Raw genomic sequence first — 22,817 nt, 5'->3', positions numbered from 1 at the left:
AAAAAAAGACGGCTCTTTGAGACCATGTATTGATTATCGGCTTTTGAATAAAATCACGGTTAAATATCAATACCCATTGCCGTTGCTGACTGATTTGTTTGCTCGCATAAAGGGGGCCAAGTGGTTCTCTAAGATTGATCTCCGTGGGGCGTATAATTTGGTGCGGATCAGGCAGGGGGATGAGTGGAAAACCGCATTTAATACGCCCGAGGGCCACTTTGAGTATTTGGTGATGCCTTTTGGTCTTTCTAATGCCCCTTCAGTCTTCCAGTCCTTTATGCATGATATTTTCCGCGATTTTTTGGATAAATTTATGATAGTGTATCTGGATGATATTCTGATTTTTTCGGATGACTGGGACTCTCATGTCCGGCAAGTTAAGAGGGTTTTTCAGGTTTTGCGGTCTAATTCTCTGTGTGTCAAGGGTTCTAAGTGCGTTTTTGGGGTTCAGAGAATTTCCTTTTTGGGATATATTTTTTCTCCCTCTTCCATTGAGATGGATCCTGTCAAGGTTCAAGCTATTTGTGATTGGACGCAGCCCTCTTCTCTTAAAAGTCTTCAGAAATTTTTGGGCTTTGCCAACTTTTATCGTCGATTTATTTCTGGTTTTTCGGATGTCGTTAAGCCATTGACCGATTTGACTAGACAGGGTGCTGATGTTGCTAATTGGTCCCCTGATGCTGTGGAGGCCTTTCAGGAGCTTAAGCGCTGTTTTTCTTCTGCCCCTGTGTTGCGTCAGCCTGATGTGACTCTTCCTTTTCAGGTTGAGGTCGACGCTTCTGAGATCGGAGCTGGGGCAGTGTTGTCGCAGAAAAGTTCTGACTGCGCCGTGATGAGGCCTTGTGCCTTCTTTTCCCGTAAATTTTCGCCCGCTGAGCGGAATTATGATGTTGGGAATCGGGAGCTTTTGGCCATGAAGTGGGCGTTTGAGGAGTGGCGCCATTGGCTCGAGGGGGCCAGACATCAGGTGGTGGTATTGACTGACCACAAAAATTTGATTTATCTTGAGACCGCCAGGCGCCTGAATCCTAGACAGGCGCGCTGGTCATTATTTTTTTCTCGGTTTAATTTTGTGGTATCGTACCTACCAGGTTCTAAGAATGTTAAGGCGGATGCCCTTTCTAGGAGTTTTGAGCCTGATTCACCTGGCAACTCTGACCCCACAGGTATTCTTAAGGAGGGAGTTATCTTGTCAGCCGTTTCTCCAGACCTGCGGCGGGCCTTGCAGGAGTTTCAGGCGGATAGACCGGATCGTTGTCCGCCTGATAGGCTGTTTGTTCCTGATGATTGGACCAGTAAAGTCATCTCTGAGGTGCATTCTTCTGCGTTGGCAGGTCATCCTGGAATTTTTGGTACCAGGGATTTGGTGGCAAGATCCTTCTGGTGGCCTTCCCTGTCACGAGATGTGCGAGGCTTTGTGCAGTCTTGTGACGTTTGTGCTCGGGCCAAGCCTTGTTGTTCTCGGGCTAGTGGATTATTGTTGCCCTTGCCTATTCCTAAGAGGCCTTGGACACACATCTCGATGGATTTTATTTCAGATCTGCCTGTTTCTCAGAAGATGTCTGTCATCTGGGTGGTGTGTGACCGTTTTTCTAAGATGGTTCATTTGGTTCCCCTGCCCAAATTGCCTTCTTCTTCCGAGTTGGTGCCCCTGTTTTTTCAAAATGTTGTTCGTTTGCATGGTATTCCTGAGAATATCGTTTCTGACAGAGGAACCCAATTTGTGTCTAGATTTTGGCGGGCATTTTGTGCTAGGATGGGCATAGATTTGTCTTTTTCGTCTGCTTTTCACCCTCAGACTAATGGCCAGACCGAGCGGACTAATCAGACCCTGGAGACATATCTGAGGTGTTTTGTGTCTGCTGACCAGGATGATTGGGTTGCTTTTTTGCCATTGGCGGAGTTCGCCCTCAATAATCGGGCCAGCTCTGCCACCTTGGTTTCCCCGTTTTTCTGTAATTCGGGGTTCCATCCTCGATTTTCCTCCGGTCAGATGGAATCCTCGGATTGTCCTGGAGTGGATGCGATGGTGGAGAGATTGCATCATATCTGGGGGCAGGTGATGGACAATTTAAAGTTGTCCCAGGAGAAGACTCAGCTTTTTGCCAACCGTCACCGTCGTGTTGGTCCTCGGCTTTGTGTTGGAGATTTGGTGTGGTTGTCTTCTCGTTTTGTCCCTATGAGGGTCTCATCTCCTAAGTTTAAGCCTCGGTTCATCGGTCCGTATAAAATATTGGAGATTCTTAACCCTGTTTCCTTCCGTTTGGACCTCCCTGCATCCTTTTCTATTCATAACGTTTTTCATCGGTCGTTATTGCGCAGGTATGAGGCACCGGTTGTGCCTTCCGTTGAGCCTCCTGCTCCGGTGTTGGTTGAGGGTGAGTTGGAGTACGTTGTGGAAAAAATCCTAGACTCCCGTGTTTCCAGACGGAGACTCCAGTATCTGGTCAAGTGGAAGGGATATGGCCAGGAGGATAATTCTTGGGTCACTGCATCTGATGTTCATGCCTCTGATCTGGTTCGTGCCTTTCATAGGGCCCATCCTGATCGCCCTGGTGGTTCTGGTGAGGGTTCGGTGCCCCCTCCTTGAGGGGGGGGTACTGTTGTGAATTTGGATTCTGGGCTCCCCCGGTGGCTACTGGTGGAATTGAACTTGTGACATCATCTTCCCTGTTCACCTGTTCTGATTAGATCTGGGTGTCGCTATATAACCTGGCTTCTCTGTTAGATGCTTGCCGGTCAACAATGTTATCAGAAGCCTCTCTGTGCTTGTTCCTGCTCCCAGACATCTACTAGATAAGTTGGGCATTCGTCCATGTTTTGTTTTTGTATTTTGGTTCCAGTTCACAGCTGCAGTTTCGTTACTGTGTCTGGAAAGCTCTTGTTGATCAGGAATTGCCACTCTGGTATTATGAGTTAATGCCAGAGTCCTAAAGTAATTTCTGGATGTGTTTTGTTAGGGTTTTCTACTGACCATGAAAGTATGCTTTCTGTCTTCTGCTATCTAGAAAGCGGACCTCAAATTTGCTAAAACTATTTTCCTGCTGTGTTTGTTGTTTCATCTCATATCACCGCCAATATATGTGGGGGGCTTCTGTCTCCTTTTTTGGGCATTTCTCTAGAGGTGAGTCAGGTCTTATATTTCCCTCTGCTAGCATTATTTAGTTCTCCGGCCGGCGCTGGGCATATAGGGATAAAAAGTAGGACATGCTACCTGGCTACTTCTAGATGATGCGGTAGGTTTAGTTCATGGTCAGTATAGTTACATCTTCCAAGAGCTTGTTCCTATAGAGGCTTATGCTAGTTCTCTGGCCATGGAGATCATGACAGCAGTGGTAACTGGGTTGACCATATATCTACTCCTAACGCCAACACTAGAAGTAGCCGGGGATCATTCCTACGTTGATTCTAGATGACACGCGCCAGCCGGAGAATCTAGCTACCCCTAGTAGAGGAAAACAAAGACCTTTCTTGCCTCCAGAGAAGGGGACCCCAAAGCTGGATAGAAGCCCCCCACAAATAATGACGGTGAGGTAAGAGGAAATGACAAACACAGAAATGAACCAGGTTTAGCACAGAGAGGCCCGCTTACTGATAGCAGAATAAAGAAAGGTAACTTATATGGTCAACAAAAACCCTATCAAAATCCACACTGGAAATTCAAGAACCCCCGAACCGTCTAACAGTCCGGGGGGAGAACACCAGCCCCCTAGAGCTTTCAGCAAAGGTCAGGATGTAGATTTGGAACAAGCTGGACAAAAATACAAAACCAAAACAAATAGCAAAAAGCAAAAGGCAGACTTAGCTGATATAACTGGAACCAGGATCAGTAGACAAGAGCACAGCAGACTAGCTCTGATAACTACGTTGCCAGGCATTGAACTGAAGGTCCAGGGAGCTTATATAGCAACACCCCTAACTAACGACCCAGGTGCGGATAAAAGGAATGACAGAAAAACCAGAGTCAAAAAACTAGTAACCACTAGAGGGAGCAAAAAGCAAATTCACAACAGTCTCCCACATGTCTTTTGACATAATCAAAACGAGCCTTTTTGTGCAAGTTAAGTCTTCTTCCCGCCCACTCTTCCATAAAGGCCACCTCTATAGATTGTACAGCATGTTGTGGTTTTATGGACAGATACTACAGTCTTTGCTTGGGAACTTTGCAGATCCTTAAGAGTTAAGTTTGTTCTCTCTCCCTCTCTGATTAATGCCCTCCTTGCCCAGGCTGAGAGTTTTGGTGGGCTGCCATCTCTTGGCAGGTTTGTGGTTGTACCATGTTCTTTCCATTTGGTGATAATGGATTTGATGATGCTCCGGGGAAAAAATATGAGATTGGGACATTTTTTTATAACCCAACCCTGACTTGTACTTCTCAATAATGTTTCTGACTTGTTTGGAGATCTCTTTGGTCTTCATGGTGTTGTTTGGAGATCTCTTTGGTCTTCATGGTGTTGTTTGGAGATCACCTTGGTAGTCATGGTGTTGTTTGAACATCTCCCTGGTCTTCATGTTGTTGTTTGGAGATCTCATTGGTCTTCATGGTGTTGTTTGGAGATCTCCTTGGTTTTCATAGTGTTGTTTGCAGATCTCCTTGGTCTTCGTGGTGTTGTTTGGAGATCTTATTGGTCTCGTGGTGTTGTTTGGTTAGTGGTGCCTCTTGTTAATGGTGCTACAGTCTCTATGACCTTTTAGAAAAGGTAAAGTGTATATACTGACAGACATGTGACATTGAGATTGCACACAGGTGGACGTCCTGTCACTAAGCATACGACTTATGTAGGGAATTCGTTACACCAGAAATTTTTAGTGGCTTCATAGCAAAATGGGTGAATATATATGCACATGCCAAGTTTTAGTTATTTGATCCTATAAATTTAATTTATGCCTATATTTTTCTCACTTCACCAACTTAAACTATTTAGTGCTGATTCATCACACACAAATCAGATTACAAAAACATTTAAGCACAAGTTGTAATAAAACAAAATAGTTGAAAAGCAAAGAGTTGAATACTTTTGCAAGCCGCTGTATTTATCTATCTATCTACATCCAAAAAGGGATTGAGAAAGGATCTGCTATTTTGAGCAAAAACATTGCATGTGCCGATTAAAATCAATTTTCTCACCAACTGACTCTTAGACTTTGGAGTGCTGAATTTAATTTTTTGGCTTTGTGTACAAGAGGTTGTAGTGATAACCTTGGGAGGTTTGCACCCATGTTAACATGAAAATTGTTGCTTATCTATCTGTTATCTATCTATCTATCTATCTATCTATCTATCTATCTATCTATCTATCCATTTTATTTCTATGTTTCCTGAAAATCTTCTTATCTTTCACCAGGAATCTAGGAAAGTCTGGATTACGAGTCTCCTGTTTGGGATTGGGTAAGTGTGTGCATTTTGTGTGTTACTCTAGGAATATAATCTAGACCTGAGGAGTAGGTTCCCTCATAGTGAATCCGCTGCAGACATTCTCCACTTCTTCAACTCCCGATAGTAGAGTAGAGCTGTACACGCTGCTTCAACATTACTTGGAAGCACAAATCCAATAGGAGCTCGCCTAGTGGCTGCGTCCCCTGTTGTGAGGTCCACATTACTCTCCACTTAGACCGCATTCCCTTTTTTCTTTGTCTTCCTTACAAGGGTTGACACCCTGGGAACATTTTTTTCTTTTTACTTGCTTGTTTTTGCCCCCCGAGGAAGCACAACAGCGAAACGCGCATTGGGGTTGTTTTCCACGTCCATCTTTAAGGTTGGTCTATTATGTGTACCTTTATTTTCATCACTGCTATTCTTACTATCTGCATGCACTGTAAGGGGTCTGGATTGCATCCCAATCTGACTTTATTAGGCCATTTTTGGTAAATTATTATTGTAACGGTTTGGCTTATTTTTACATGATTGTCATTTAGGTGCCTATAAATACTATGCACTTGCTAGTTTATATTGTTATATTGGATATGAGGCCCTCATGAATTTTTGCAGTTAGCCTTATAAGCGTTATTTAACATATTTATGACCATTAACTTTGCTGCTCATTTTGCCATTTTGCACGTACTCATATGCATGTAGTTTAATTATGCCCTATTGATTAATCCAACCGCCTTTGGACGTGACACTAGGTGTCACTTGAACCCTTATCTCTTTGTCTTTTTATGCTTTTTATGTATCTATTTATTGGTATGATGATAAAATTGTTTTAATATAATCAGCAATAAAATTTCTATTTTTTATTGCTTGTTTTTGAGCCTGAAAACTATTTTTGCAATTTGGTTTTCAAAGTGTTTGTGCACCAGTGTTCTGGCATAAAATATTTTGAAAAGCAAAAAAAAAATTTCAAAAAATGTGAAGTTCTGCAAATGTATTGTGAATTTTGCCATTTTCAAGTTGGTTCCTGCCAGCTCTGCCAAAATGGGTAGAGCTGGGGTGAAACGTGTGTGGCAACGCCCGGCCGTCTAAATCCTTACCAGACATTGCGTACCTTATTGCAGAAATTTTACTCCAGACAAGGATGCCCACTCATCCTTTCTTTCCTGGAGAGCATGACACTCAAGGATGTTTCTCCTTTCCTCTGTTTGCTATTATAGTTGAAAGATTTTAGGCTGTCCTTACACAAAAAAACGATTATTGGGTGAACGTTGGGCTGGCCATTCTCATGTGACCTACTCTTGCCTGTTGTACTTTGGTATGGAGGAGAAAACACCCTGAAGGTGCAGCCAGATACCCAGATGAGATGTCGGTGTTGAAGGGCAGATGGAAGATTCATTGAAGAGTAAAATATCCTTTATTTGGAATTTCAGTGACACATTTCGGGGAGTATATACCTTTAGGAAGACAGTCTGACTATGGGGAACTGCTCTCCAAAATGCATAATTAAAACTCCATGTAAAGAAAATATATTCAATGAATTGTAGAGGGTATCAATGAGCAAATTGTTTGGAGTTTTATGCCCAAATTTCAAACTGGATGTTCATTGTTATGATCTGGGATTTCTCTAGACCCCAAAGCATAATAAATGTAAGATGCAAAAGACATAAAAAGGCAAATACCTCACCTCTCCAGCTGCCGTCCTGCTCACTGCCTGGCTTCCAGTTCTCTTCTTTTCGATCTCCATCCTCTTCACTGTAAGCCAGGACTTCCTGCCCGGTTACTGCATGTTGTAAGGTTGCGGCACACAACGTGACAGCACGCAGTGACCCACCAAGTCCTAATCGCCAACGGAAGTCCTGGCCTAGAGTTAAGAGACCGGGAATATGGCAAAAGTTTGTTTTTTTTGCCAGTCCTAAGTGATTCATCAAAATAGAGGCCCGGCATTTTTGTTTTGAGAGTCAAATCTCAAAAGTGATCAAATTTGTGAGGAACCATGAATTTCAGGAAATTTGACTTGAACCCGATCCACCACGAATAGTTCAGCTCATCTCTAATGGCTGTAATTACATCAAGAATATTAAACTATTTCACAAAGCACCGTCTTCTCTTTCTGTTTTTCTCCAATACAGCTTACTCTTACTTGACAGTACCTGTCAATATAAAGATGTATTGGACAGGTTGTTCTCATGTGATACAAGCTGTCTCCATAGGTGTGTTTGGTGTTGGCCCATTTGCCTCTACTTACGAGAACGCATGCACACATAGCAGAGGGATGTGAGCATGTGTGCAGAGGGGTCAGAAGGATAAGCTGATGGGCAAACGAGCATTCAGCCATCACCTTCATCAAGTGCATGACTACCTTTATTTGAGCTGATTCTACCCTCTCCTCCAGCATCATATAAACCACAAGCTACACGCACCCTTCATGATGGCACAATGCTTATATAAAAAAATACAATAGTAATTAAAACCTATTATGAGGGTCTTCTTACTGATATGCAGAGCTCCATAATTGGTCAACATACCCTCTTTGTGATGTTCTCCAACATTATGTTTAACCCAGGGCTTAACATTAACGCCTGAGGACTAAAGAACTCAGCTCCATAAAGCTTCATTATTTCTGTTTTGCTGACTACAAGATTTTAACGTCAACCATTAGCATAGTGGCTCAATGGATGATTGATGAGATTCTCGGCAGGGAGCAACCCCCTCCCCATCCGAAAAAAATAATGGTTTATTTACTATGAAAAAGCCAAATTCGAAGATTGAAAATAATGTCTAATTTCTACTGACTACCACTAGTCATATTTCAACTGCTTCATCATTTCTTTCTCTAGGATGTAGCATTTGCCAGATAAGAAAACTACATGTAAAAATCACAGAAGTGCTAATGGCATTTTTAGGTTGCACCGTATCTTGCTGTCACTAGTGATGAATCTGCCTCCATGTGTTACAATTTAGTCTCTGGGCCAGATGTGAGCTTTTTTGTAGATTGTGTAAATGGTACTTATTCCATATTAAGCTATTTTTACCCTTCATATAAGGTCACAAGTTAAGGTCAGCATGGATGTTGCTGTAGCTTTCAACTAGATCAATAACATTTTGTGTAAATTATACCCGCATTATCCACCATGTGTGACCCTACCGTCAATGACAATAGAGGCTATTACAAAATAGATCATTAATAGAGATGAGCGGATTTGCTGAATTTGCCACAGACCTGCTGCAGTTCGGTTTTCTTCTTAGGTCCACTCACTGGTGCAATCTCTTCAAAGGCATCTTCCATGCCTGTTCCCACTTCAGAAAAGACAAGTCCCATTGACTTTGTGATGCTGCAATGGGTGAGGACTTGGAGTCGAAGATGCCTTTGAAGAGTCTGCACTGGTTACTGGACAAAAGAAGATGACCGGAGCCGAACCAGGTGAGGACTAGATGAGTAGAAGTATTTTTTAACTCCTTCCCAGTTGTCCATAATTCAGCAAATTGTCAAGCAGAATCAGGGCGAATCTAAATTTTTTTGTAAAGCTTGAGACAAATTTGACTCGCCGTGAAAGTGATAAGCTCATTTTTAATCATCCGCACCCATTAAGTAAAATAGGTTGCTTGCATTTTTTTTAAAATAGGCAGTGTAAAAAACTCACCAAAAAACTCATTGTGGGAATGTAGCCTAATTTGGTACATTGTGTGGTTAAATGAATGGTGTCAATCAAAAGTACAACTGCTCCTGCAAAAAAAAGCTCTACTATGGCTACGTCATTGGAAAAATAAAAAAGTTATGAAAAAGAAAAAAAAAGAATGCACAAAAACGAAAAATTGATTGGTCCTTAAAGGGTTTTAGGGACCTACACAATACAGTTTGATATGTAAGCTATTGTGGAACTTTTTGGATACTATCTTGCATATGTGTTTACAAACTTGGTTGTCCCCATATGATCACTAACCATTCCTCTCACCCTCTTTCTGTAGGAACCTGGGTAACATTTGGATCTCAGATTTCAGATGAGGTAAGGAATGCAGCTGAAGAGGGTGAACAGATCAGCTCCTGGCGGAAATGGGGCAGGTTGGAGACATATAGCTGGGTCTGGAGAACAATGAATGGGGTTGCTGACCCTGCCTGTTTAACTTTCCACCAGGTAGCAGAAAATCTCATGACTGTTGCCTATGAACATGGCATCAATCTGTTCGACACTGCTGAGGTGTACGCGGCCGGCAGGTAAGAAGAGGCTGGCGGAGGGGTGGATGGAAAGTAAAAACTTAGGAGCTTGAGGAGCAGTTTAAAAGGCTGGTCGGAGATTATTTAAGCCACACAAATGCATTCAAGTGAATGGACAAAGCTGTAATACCAATTAAAGGCACTGCTAAAAGCTTGGCATTGTGCATGAAAGACCTGTGCAAACAAGAGGGCACAGTGCTCATCTGAGCTGAATGGCAGGGATGCCAAGACTTGGACCCCAGTTAATCTAATAAGATAGGCCACCAATTTTAGAGAATTGGATCACCCATTCATTATGGACTTCCATCAGGACATGCTTATCTATAGTAAGGCAGACAACACCCTTATAGGGCTAAGAAGGTCCAGTAATATCCGCTACTGGCTTAGAAAATAGCTTACTGCAAAATACCCTTCCTTCCATGAACACAGCTATTTAGCAGAACCCAAGGCTGGTCACATGAATCACTTCTCTTAAGTCCTGACTTGTAAGAAAAAGCCTCGCTTCTTAAGGTAGCCACATACATATACATATACACTAGCCTAAAGTTGATCAAAATGGATTATTTCAACCACAATAATCACTTGTCAGGTGAAATTTAACAATAATTATTTAAGTTGACTGATGACAGATCTTCATCATCGAGAAAAAAGTTGGCCATGGTTAAAAACTTTCATCCGATAAGCCAAAATATAAGCTGTTTGGAAAGAAAGTTTCCCAGAAAGATCACTTGTTCTTCATCTGGTGTCATCGAAATGGCCAATGTAGACTAAAATACGTGCCGGTGAGTGATCGTTTCACTCTGTGATTATGGAACCATCAATTTAATAATGTGCCTGGACAGGCATTGAGATGGAGCTCACGTTCCCTGATTTTGTAGTTGGTGTCATTGCTGGAATAACTTTGGCCATAGTAAATCCTGTTCTGAAGGAGATCTAAAATCAAATGATCTGGTTGTCAAAAGGCTGATAATTATTGACAAAATTTGTAGGGCGGTTGCCAATTCTTTACCTCCGATTTGGCAATATAAAGAGAACAGGGACTTCCTACCAGACTGATCTTTGTCTAGGTTCTGCTCGAGGCTAACGAACGATTGTGAAAATGAGATGATGAAGATCTTATGTATTCTGGCCAGATGCACTTGCCAAGATGTTTTGAGGCCAGGACCGTCTCGGACTCATAAATTGAATTTTTATATGGTTTAATATTAAATGATGACTGGGTTCTGGCGATTTGCATTTAATCAATCTCATTGCTATTGAAGGAACAGATACTCGGGGAAAATGTTTGACTCTTGTAGGAAACTGTGGTTTGCATAGACTTGGGGCTAGGGAGAAAAGTGTGAAGGTCAGAGTAAGGGGAGCTTCACCAGAAACTCTGTGTCAAACGACTCGATAAATATGCACAATTTTGCCGTCTAGCTGATATGTAGTGTATTTTCTTGTATCTACTCTGAGTATTTGGCTATTTTAGGCCTTAAGCATTTTTTTTAAGCCTTGTGTTGATTTAGTCATATAAAGGCTTAACAATTTTTTTGTAGGATAAGTTGTAATTTTTTATTCGCACTATTTTAGAGAATATGCAATATCCTTAAATTCTGTTATTATTTTTGAGGGGTGGGTAAAAAACCCTAGAAATTTTACCATTTTATGTTTTGTATTGGTATACACCTTTTACTGTGCGGTATAGGTGTCATTTTACCTTAATTTTGTGGGTCAGAATAAATACAGATAAATCTCATGGTGGTTATTTTGACTACTTTAAAAAATAGTTTGTGTTGCCGTATTCTCACAGTCGTAACTTTCTCCATTAGGTCAAACTTATTTTCATTAGTACCACTTTAGGGTACATACGACTGTTTAATCCTTTTTTGTGGGGGAAGAGTGGGAGTCTCACAGTCGTAGCTTTCTCCATCGGGTTGAGCTCATTTTCATTGGTACCGCTTTAGGGTGCATATGACTTTTTACTCCTTTTTTGGGGGGAAGGGGGCGGAGTAGGAATCTTACAGTCGTAGCTTTCTCCATCGGGTCGAGTAACTTTTCATTGGTACCACTTTAGTGTACATACAACTTTTTAATCCTTTTTTTGAGGTGGGGGAGCAGGATTCTCACAGTTGTAACTTTCTCCATAGTGTCAAGCTAATTTTCATTGGTTGGTATCACTTTATGGTACATACAACTTTTAAATCTTTTTTTGTGGGGTGAGGGGTAGGATGCATGGAAGTTTTGATACAATGATCCATAGAGAGCACTGCCCAGTTGACAGGGATCAGCCTAAGGCATACCAAATCAGAATGGACTATGCAAAAGAAAAAGAACTATGCCAAAGAAAGGATCATCAAAACAAATATTCACAGTATATTAATCACATAACAGGACAAAAAGACCACATACAGTTGAAAACAGTTAAAACAGCCAACAGGCTACATATGCAATTCCCAACATGTCAATAGTAGACCTAAAGTCCAACCTCTAATGCATTACCCCTGAGGAAGCCACAAAGCCAGTGGCAAAACGCGTGGGTTTCTCTCTTCCTCTTCATTACAGATTGTACGCATGGGCCTTGCTATCTGCTCTGCATCATGGTTTTTATCACACATCTTTAATGCTGTATGAACCTTTGCTACTGTATCGGTAGTACATTGTTCTATATTTATGGTTTCGCTGCTTTCGCATGTCGGCAATACCATTATGGACATTATGGACCATGGACACTAGGAGCTGGTTCTTTTCTCCACTCGCACTTTAGCTAATTTTTGGCATCCAACATTTCATCATTGCATTGCCGTACCAAGATATATTTTGATATTGGAGTTATTATTACCACACCAGCATTGTTATTAAACTATGTGTTTACTATTATTATCTTATGGACATTAGGAGATGGAATTTTGCTCCATTCGCACTTTACCTTTGCTTTCTGGTAATAAATATTATATTATTGCAATTTTAAAGTGCTATGTTATTTGATATTGGGTTTATCATCATCATAGTATAATCTTTTATTACATTATGTTTTTACCAAAAACCTTTTATATTTGGTGTCCAGTATACTATATACTTGTGTTGCTAGTCACAACCCACGGACAGGCCATGAATCAGCTAAATCAGATGTTCCGAGGTCAATACCAAAAGAGCATGTAGCAAACCAAGGGAAAATATGAAGTCATAAGTCAGGTCACATGCCAGGGTCAGAATTCCAGAGAAATAGAGGATAAACAAAAGGGCAATAACAAACAAGTAGTGAGAACACAGTCCAAAGGGCAGCAGCAGAAGATCAGAAGCAAAGGGGCAATAACAAACGGGGAGTCAGAATATAGTCCAAAGGTCAGCAGCAGAAGATCAGAAGCAAAGGGGCAATAACAAATGGGTAGTCAGAACACGGTCCAAAGGTCAGAAGCAAAGGGGCAATAACAAGCGGGTAGTCAGAACAAGGTCCAAAGGTCAGAAGCAGAATATTAGAAGCAAAGGGGAAATAACAAGCGGGTAGTCAAAACATAGTCCAAAGGTCAGAAGCAGAAGATCAGAAGCAAAGGGGTAATAACAAACAGGTAGTCAGAAAAACGGTCCAAAGGTCAGCAGCAGAAGATCAGAAGCAGAGGGGCAATAACAAGCGGGTAGTCAGAACAAGGTCCAAACATCAGCTGCAGAAGATCAGAAGCAAAGGGGCAATAACAAACAGGTAGTCAGGACACGGTTCAAAGGTCAGCAGCAGAATATCAGAATTTACAGCACAGAGATCAGGCAAACACACCAGTGAGCATAAGCTTTTTTCTGGCAGTGATCTGGGCCAGACAGCTCCCATAATTAGCAGGGCAATCCCAGTCTCAGATAGGTCAACTGAGCTGCCAATCAAAGCTCTGACCGCCCATCACACCCCAGCACAGAATAGGATGACAGAGCTGTCCATCACTGAGTCCCAGACAATCTGAGCAGAGGAATCGTGACAGTCTAGATGGTCTCTTGTTTGGCATACTTCTGCATAGTTCATGAATGGAAGTTTTGTATCACATACAAAGTAATCAACAAAGTGAAGAGTAAAATAACAAATAAGCTGCTCCAATAATCGGTCCTAATGACTGACAGTACAGCGATACCATACCTTCCCTGATAGTTTATCCTATAGGATTAAAGTGAAATATTGCAACTTGTCTCCAGTGGATGTAGCCTCCTACTAGTCATCGGTGCACGATATGAAGACCATGGCTCGATGAGGCTCAGAGATCAACCAAACAAAGGATATAATTTATAGGGCCATGTCCACTATCCTCAAAATGAGGGCGGAAACCATGGGGTGCAGATCTGTATGGGGAAGGCAACGCTAGGTCTCGCGAGAAAGTCTCGACTACATGGAAAGTTCTGCAACACAGTGACTCATGACTCACGTCTAAATCCTAGAGAAGGAAGGAGGGATTTATGTTCCTGTTTCTTCTATGATGTCTGTAATTACAATTTATCGTCTGATCTTCGAACAGAGCAGAGAAGACTCTGGGAAATATTCTTAAGAAGAAAGAATGGAGGTAAGAAGTCATATCTCTCTACATGTCTATGCTCCTCATATCTACAGGCCCGATACATCATTTACGATTTCTTGAAGTCATATTTCTGGTATTTGCTGATGGTTTTTGCTCTAAATTCTTCACACGGGGGAAGTATGGAGAGGAGGGGTGATGAATTTGGCACAAAATAAAAAATGCTCTTTATTTTTGTATTTAAAGGGAACCTGTTATCAGGTTTTTGCTACCTTATCTGACAGTAGCCTGGTGTAGGGGCAGAGACCCTGATTCCAGCGATGTATCACTTATTTTACTGGGTGCAGTAGTTGTGGTGCAATCAGTGTTTTCTCTGCTGTAAATCTGGCAGAGCTCAAAATGCTGAGCTTTGTATAACCCCACCCACATCACTGATTGGCAGCATTGTATAACCCCACCCACATCACTGATTGGCAGCTGTGTATAACCCCACCCACATCACTGATTGGCAGCTTTGTATAACCCTACCCACATCACTGATTGGCAGCTTTGTATAACCCTACCCACATCACTAATTGGCAGCTGTGTATAACCCCACCCACATCACTGATTGGCAGCTTTGTATAACCCCACCCACATCACTGATTGGCAGCTTTGTATAACCACACCCACATCACTGATTGGCAGCTTTGTATAACCCCACCCACATCACTGATTGGCAGCTTTGTATAACCCCACCCACATCACTGATTGGCAGCTTTGTATAACCACACCCACATCACTGATTGGCAGCTTTGTATAACCCCACCCACATCACTGATTGGCAGCTTTGTATAACCCCACCCACATCACTGATTGGCAGCTTTGTATAACCCTACCCACATCACTGATTGGCAGCTTTGTATAACCCCACCCACATCACTGATTGGCAGCATTGCATAACCCTACCCACATCACTGATTGACAGCTTTGTATAACCCTACCCACATCACTGATTGGCAGCTTTGTATAACCCTACCCACATCACTGATTGGCAGCTTTGTATAACCCCACCCACATCACTGATTGGCAGCTTTGTATAACCCCACCCACATCACTGATTGGCAGCTTTGTATAACCCCACCCACATCACTGATTGGCAGCTTTGTATAACCCCACCCACATCACTGATTGGCAGCTTTGTATAACCCTACCCACATCACTGATTGACAGCTTTGTATAACCCCACCCACATCCCTGATTGGCAGCTTTGTATAACCCCACCCACAGATTGGCACCCACATCACTGATTGGCAGCTTTGTATAACCCCACCCACATCACTGATTGGCAGCATTGTATAACCCCACCCACAGATTGGCACCCACATCACTGATTGGCAGCTTTGTATAACCCCACCCACATCACTGATTGGCAGCTGTGTATATCCCCACCCACATCACTGATTGGCAGCTTTGTATAACCCTACCCACATCACTGATTGGCAGCATTGCATAACCCCACCCACATCACTGATTGGCAGCTTTGTATAACCCCACCCACATCACTGATTGGCAGCTTTGTATAACCCCACCCACATCACTGATTGGCAGCTTTGTATAACCCCACCCACATCACTGATTGGCAGCTTTGTATAACCCCACCCACATCACTGATTGGCAGCATTGTATAACCCCACGCACATCACTGATTGACAGCTTTGTATAACCCCACCCACATCACTGATTGGCAGCTTTGTATAACCCCACCCACATCACTGATTGGCAGCATTGTATAACCCCACCCACATCACTGATTGACAGCTTTGTATAACCCTACCCACATCCCTGATTGGCAGCTTTGTATAACCCTACCCACATCACTGATTGGCAGCTTTGTATAACCCCACCCACATCCCTGATTGGCAGCTTTGTATAACCCTACCCACATCCTTGATTGGCAGCTTTGTATAACCCCACCCACATCACTGATTGGCAGCTTTGTATAACCCTACCCACATCACTGATTGGCAGCTTTGTATAACCCCACCCACATCCCTGATTGGCAGCTTTGTATAACCCTACCCACATCACTGATTGGCAGCTTTGTATAACCCCACCCACATCACTGATTGGCAGCTTTGTATAACCCCACCCACATCACTGATTGGCAGCTTTGTATAACCCCACCCACATCACTGATTGGCAGCATTGTATAACCCCACCCACATCACTGATTGGCAGCTTTGTATAACCCCACCCACATCACTGATTGGCAGCTTTGTATAACCCCACCCACATCACTGATTGGCAGCTTTGTATAACCCCACCCACATCACTGATTGGCAGCTTTGTATAACCCCACCCACATCACTGATTGGCAGCATTGTATAACCCTGCCCACATCACTGATTGGCAGCTTTGTATAACCCCACCCACATCACTGATTGGCAGCTTTGTATAACCCCACCCACATCACTGATTGACAGCTTTGTATAACCCCACCCACATCCCTGATTGGCAGCTTTGTATAACCCCACCCACATCACTGATTGGCAGCATTGTATAACCCCACCCACATCAATGATTGACAGCTTTGTATAACCCTACCCACACCATAGATTGGCAGCTTTCTCTGAATAACTCCGCCCCACCACTGATTATCATCTTTCTCTGAATAACTCCGCCCACACCCCTGATTGGCAGCTTTCTCTGAATAGCTCCACCCACACCACTGATTATCATCTTTCTCTGAATAACTCTGCCCACACCCCTGATTGGCAGCTTTCTTTGAATAACTCCGCCCACACCCCTGATTGGCAGCTTTCTTTGAATAACTCCGTCCTCACCACTGATTGGTAGCTTACTGTGTACACTCTATATTGACAGAAAGCTGCCAATCAGTGGTGGGGATGGAGATACACAGAGAATCTGGACTGGGAGACACAAGACACCTAGTCTTCTAGTGATAATCTCCTGCTAATAAAACACTGATGTTTTTGAAACCACAAAACACAGTGACACATCACTGGAATCAGGGTCTCTGCACCTACATCATACTGCTCTCAGATTACATAGCAAAAACTTGGTGACAAATGCCCTTTAAGCCATTTTTTTTTAACCAAGCATTTAAAAAGTTGCAAAAATGTGCCAAATTGAAAACCCCACCAGAAACCTTACCCCAAGCAGAAATAATACAATAAGAAGCGTCAAAAAAAGATGTTAACAGTCGCATATCATGAATTTGTCTTAAAATATCTGGAAATGCAAAGTTGTGGGTAAAATAAAACTAAAAACAAAACAAAAAAGAAAGAACTTAAAAAGTGTATAAAGAAAAAGGCGCAAAAACTAAAGTCACTAAAAAAGCAGCAAATTACTCCAGAAAAGTGAAGAAAACAGCAATGATGAATCGGGGTCCATCGATCCAAGTAAGATATTATCTGACGTCTATTTATTTTCTGTTCTTTTTTAGACGTTCAAGTTATGTGATTACAACCAAAATCTACTGGGGCGGCCAGTAAGTGTCCGAGACGCCAGATCAGACGGGACAGATTAGTGTAAACTGCTGTTATGGGGTGAGACTGATAGGAGGAACTCGTAATGCTGCCAATGACCTCGGCACAGGAAACAAAGCCAACAGTCCACTCCTATAGAAGTCAACGCCTCCGATCCTGTCCAGGGGCAGCTGTAAAGAAAACCTCTAAACACTAATTCATTAAATACGGCCACCACCTTATATTATTATGGGGATATAAGTATTAAAATAATGTAGGTGATACTGTCACTTTAAGAACCCAGTCAGTTTAGTCTCTATATATGTAAACGACTTCATTAAAATATACTAAAAATTCATATACCTTATGTTTTATTTCATGGAAATAATAGTTTTATCTTTTTTCCCTTTCAACCTTTTCCTACAGAGCAGAAACAGAGAGGGGCTTGTCCCGGAAACATATCATCGAAGGTGAATAGCCTTTCAACTTTGTATACAGTACATAAAGGCTATAATATGCTAGTTATGTTCTTGCACATAGGGGGCAGTATTATAGTAGTTATATTCTTGTACATAGGGGGCAGTATTATAGTAGTTATGTTCTTGCACATAGGGGGCAGTATTATAGTAGTTATATTCTTGTACATAGGAGCAGTGTAATAGTAGTTATATTCTTGTACATAGGGGCAGTATTATAGTAGTTATATTCTTGTACATAGGGGCAGTATTATAGTAGTTATATTTTTGTACATAGGGGCAGTATTATAGTAGTTATATTCTTGTACATAGGAGCAGTATTATAGTAGTTATATTCTTGTACATAGGAGCAGTATTATAGTAGTTAAATTCTTGTACATAGGGGCAGTATTATAGTAGTTATATTTTTGTACATAGGGGCAGTATTATAGTAGTTATATTCTTGTACATAGGAGCAGTATTATAGTAGTTATATTCCTGTACATAGGAGCAGTAATATAGTAGTTATATTCTTGTACATAGGAGCAGTATTATAGTAGTTATATTCTTGTACATAGGGGGCAGTATTATAGTAGTTATATTCTTGTACATAGGAGCAGTATTATAGTATATTCTTGTACATAGCGGCAGTATTATAGTAGTTATATTCTTGTACATAGGGAGCAGTATTATAGTAGTTATATTCTTGTACATAGGGGCAGTATTATAGTATATTCTTGTACATAGCGGCAGTATTATAGTAGTTATATTCTTGTACATAGGGAGCAGTATTATAGTAGTTATATTCTTGTACATAGGGGGCAGTATTATAGTAGTTATATTCTTGTACATAGGGGCAGTATTATAGTAGTTATATTCTTGTACATAGGAGCAGTATTATAGTATATTCTTGTACATAGCGGCAGTATTATAGTAGTTATATTCTTGTACATAGGGAGCAGTATTATAGTAGTTATATTCTTGTACATAGGGGGCAGTATTATAGTAGTTATATTCTTGTACATAGGAGCAGTATTATAGTATATTCTTGTACATAGCGGCAGTATTATAGTAGTTATATTCTTGTACATAGGGAGCAGTATTATAGTAGTTATATTCTTGTACATATGGGCAGTATTATAGTAGTTATATTCTTGTACATAGAGGACAGTATTATAGTAGTTATATTCTTGTACATAGGGGCAGTATTATAGTAGTTATATTCTTGTACATAGGAGGCAGTATTATAGTAGTTATATTCTTGTACATAGGGGCAGTATTATAGTAGTTATATTCTTGTACATAGGAGCAGTATTATAGTATATTCTTGTACATAGCGGCAGTATTATAGTAGTTATATTCTTGTACATAGGGAGCAGTATTATAGTAGTTATATTCTTGTGCATAGGGGCAGTATTATAGTAGTTATATTCTTGTACATAGGGGCAGTATTATAGTAGTTATATTCTTGTACATAGGGGCAGTATTATAGTAGTTATGTTCTTGTACACAGGGGGCAGTATTATAGCAGTTATATTCTTGTACATAGAGGCAGTATTATAGTAGTTATATTCTTGTACATAGGAGCAGTATTATAGTAGTTATATTCTTGTACATAGGGGCAGTATTATAGTAGTTATATTCCTGTACATAGGAGCAGTAATATAGTAGTTATATTCTTGTACATAGGAGCAGTATTATAGTAGTTATATTCTTGTACATAGGGGCAGTATTATAGTAGTTATATTCTTGTACATAGGGGGCAGTATTATAGTAGTTATATTCTTGTACATAGGAGCAGTATTATAGTAGTTATATTCTTGTACATAGCGGCAGTATTATAGTAGTTATATTCTTGTACATAGGGAGCAGTATTATAGTAGTTATATTCTTGTACATAGGAGCAGTATTATAGTAGTTATATTCTTGTGCAGAGGGGCAGTATTATAGTAGTTATATTCTTGTACATAGGGGCAGTATTATAGTAGTTATATTCTTGTACATAGAGGCAGTATTATAGTAGTTATGTTTTTGCACATAGGGGGCAGTATTATAGCAGTTATATTCTTGGACATAGAGGCAGTATTATAGTAGATATATTCTTGTACATAGGGGGCAGTATTATAGTAGTTATATTCTTGTACATAGGAGCAGTATTATAGTAGTTATATTCTTGTACATAGCAGCAGTATTATAGTAGTTATATTCTTGTACATAGGGAGCAGTATTATAGTAGTTATATTCTTGTGCATAGGGGCAGTATTGTAGTAGTTATATTCTTGTTCATAGAGGCAGTATTATAGTAGTTATGTTCTTGCACATAGAGGCAGTATTATAGTAGTTATTAGGGTTGAGCGACTTTCATTTTTTTAAGATCGAGTAGGGTTTTGGGAAACCCGATTTTGTCCAGAGTCGAGTCGAGTGCAGTCGGCCGATTATCGCTAAAAGTCGGGGATCGACCGAAACACGAAACCCAATGCAAGTCAATGGGGAAGCATAGTCGGCAGTGAGTGGAGGCCAGGAAAACACCTACAGTGCCCATTTTAATGCCAAAAACATCCATTCTTGTTTCTGAAGCTTGCCAATCTTAATTAACTGTATAATAATAGTTGGGCATAGGGAATTGGGTGAAAGTTGTGGGGGGAGTAGGGCTGGCTCAAGTTTTTCGTGGGCCCAGGAAATGCGGACTACGTCACGGCGGTGTTGCAGGGAAAGGTAAGTATTTAAAAGTTGCAAGTGCTGTGATCCTGAGCAAGCAGGGGGGGGGCCCACTCGTTCGCATTGCCACTGGCACAGGGCCCCTCAAAGTACGGCGGTGTGTTTGCATGGCGGGGGCGCCTCCCACCAGCAGCGACACTTTTGCGTACTCTGAGGGGCCCTGTGCCAGTGACGTCGCCAACGAGTATGCCCCCCCACCTGATGAAGGAACCTGCACTTTCATCTGCACCTTCCTCTTTGTCCCTGTGTAAGGTGGTATAACATGCGGGAAGGGGAACCTTACTTTCAGCAGGGACAGATTCTGGCTGTGTAGAGTACAAGGGGAATGTAGTGGTCTAGGTCAATGTACCAGCAGACTCATTTAGCAGTGGCTGGGCAATGGGCAGGATGAGGAGGAAACAGATATAGGGCCAAAGAATAAAGTAGGCTACATGCAGTTCAAAATTGGTAACAGGACTAAACAGGCGGCATTGCTTTGTTCAGTGGAGTAGCAAACCCAAGAGCAGCAGACACTGTTTCAAGGGCCTAACCACACTAGTAGGCCAAATGCAGTTTAATATCTGATAGTATAGGGCGAAAGCCAGAATGTGGAAGCTCAGCTTTGTTCAGTTGAGGACAACACCAGGGAGGGGCAGACACCTTTAGTAGGCCGGAAAAGCCTATTGCATTTTTTAAAATGGTAATTTGGAGCAGAAGGTTGAAGCTCAGCTTTATTTACTTGAGGGCAACACCAGGGAGGGGCAGAAGCCGTTAGTAGGCCCTAACCACCATTTTTTTTTTTTAAACCACATAATGAGAGCCGGAAGGTTGAAGCTCAGCTTTATTTAGTTGAGGACAACACCAGGGAGGGGCACACAGACAGACACCTTTAGTAGGCCTGAAAAGCCTATTGCATTTTTCAAAATGGTAATTTGGAGCAGAAGGTTGAAGCTCAGCTTTATTTAGTTGAGGGCAACACCAGGGAGGGGCAGAAGCCGTTAGTAGGCCCTAACCACCATTTTTTTTTTTTAAACCACTTAATGAGAGCCGGAAGGTTGAAGCTCAGCTTTATTTAGTTGAGGACAACACCAGGGAGGGGCACACAGACAGACACCTTTTGTAGGCCTGAAAAGCCTATTGCATTTTTCAAAATGGTAATTTGGAGCAGAAGGTTGAAGCTCAGCTTTATTTAGTTGAGGGCAACACCAGGGAGGGGCAGAAGCCGTTAGTAGGCCCTAACCACCATTTTTTTTTTTTAAAACCACTTAATGAGAGCCGGAAGGTTGAAGCTCAGCTTTATTTAGTTGAGGACAACACCAGGGAGGGGCACACAGACAGACACTTTGTAGGCCTGAAAAGCCTATTGCATTTTTCAAAATGGTAATTTGGAGCAGAAGGTTGAAGCTCAGCTTTATTTAGTTGAGGGCAACACCAGGGAGGGGCAGAAGCCGTTAGTAGGCCCTAACCACCATTTTTTTTTTTTAAACCACATAATGAGAGCCGGAAGGTTGAAGCTCAGCTTTATTTAGTTGAGGACAACACCAGGGAGGGGCACACAGACAGACACCTTTAGTAGGCCTGAAAAGCCTATTGCATTTTTCAAAATGGTAATTTGGAGCAGAAGGTTGAAGCTCAGCTTTATTTAGTTGAGGGCAACACCAGGGAGGGGCAGAAGCCGTTAGTAGGCCCTAACCACCATTTTTTTTTTAAAACCACATAATGAGAGCCGGAAGGTTGAAGCTCAGCTTTATTTAGTTGAGGACAACACCAGGGAGGGGCAGAAGCCATTAGTAGGCCCTAACCACCATTTTTTTTTTTAAAACCACATAATGAGAGCCGGAAGGTTGAAGCTCAGCTTTATTTAGTTGAGGACAACACCAGGGAGGGGCACACAGACAGACACCTTTTGTAGGCCTGAAAAGCCTATTGCATTTTTCAAAATGGTAATTTGGAGCAGAAGGTTGAAGCTCAGCTTTATTTAGTTGAGGGCAACACCAGGGAGGGGCAGAAGCCGTTAGTAGGCCCTAACCACCATTTTTTTTTTAAAACCACATAATGAGAGCCGGAAGGTTGAAGCTCAGCTTTATTTAGTTGAGGACAACACCAGGGAGGGGCACACAGACAGACACCTTTTGTAGG

The 22,817-nt window shown here is 41.7% G+C and overlaps 1 protein-coding gene across 1 annotated transcript in view; it reads left to right on the top strand.

Moving 5' to 3' along the window:
• KCNAB3 (potassium voltage-gated channel subfamily A regulatory beta subunit 3) overlaps positions 1 to 22,817 on the top strand; it is a 128,586-nt gene that overhangs the window by 22,374 nt on the left and 83,395 nt on the right. Inside the window, exons 2-7 of the mRNA XM_077261661.1 lie at positions 5,346 to 5,389; positions 9,341 to 9,378; positions 9,508 to 9,587; positions 14,060 to 14,104; positions 17,505 to 17,549; positions 17,953 to 17,996. Coding sequence (XP_077117776.1) covers positions 5,346 to 5,389; positions 9,341 to 9,378; positions 9,508 to 9,587; positions 14,060 to 14,104; positions 17,505 to 17,549; positions 17,953 to 17,996 — 296 coding nt within the window. The remainder of the gene's footprint in view (positions 1 to 5,345; positions 5,390 to 9,340; positions 9,379 to 9,507; positions 9,588 to 14,059; positions 14,105 to 17,504; positions 17,550 to 17,952; positions 17,997 to 22,817) is intronic.

This window comes from Ranitomeya variabilis, chromosome 5 (genome assembly GCF_051348905.1).
Source record: "Ranitomeya variabilis isolate aRanVar5 chromosome 5, aRanVar5.hap1, whole genome shotgun sequence".
NCBI classification, from domain to species: domain Eukaryota; kingdom Metazoa; phylum Chordata; class Amphibia; order Anura; family Dendrobatidae; genus Ranitomeya; species Ranitomeya variabilis.
Note: the sequence above shows the minus strand (reverse complement) of the source record. Positions and strands in the feature narration are given on the sequence as shown.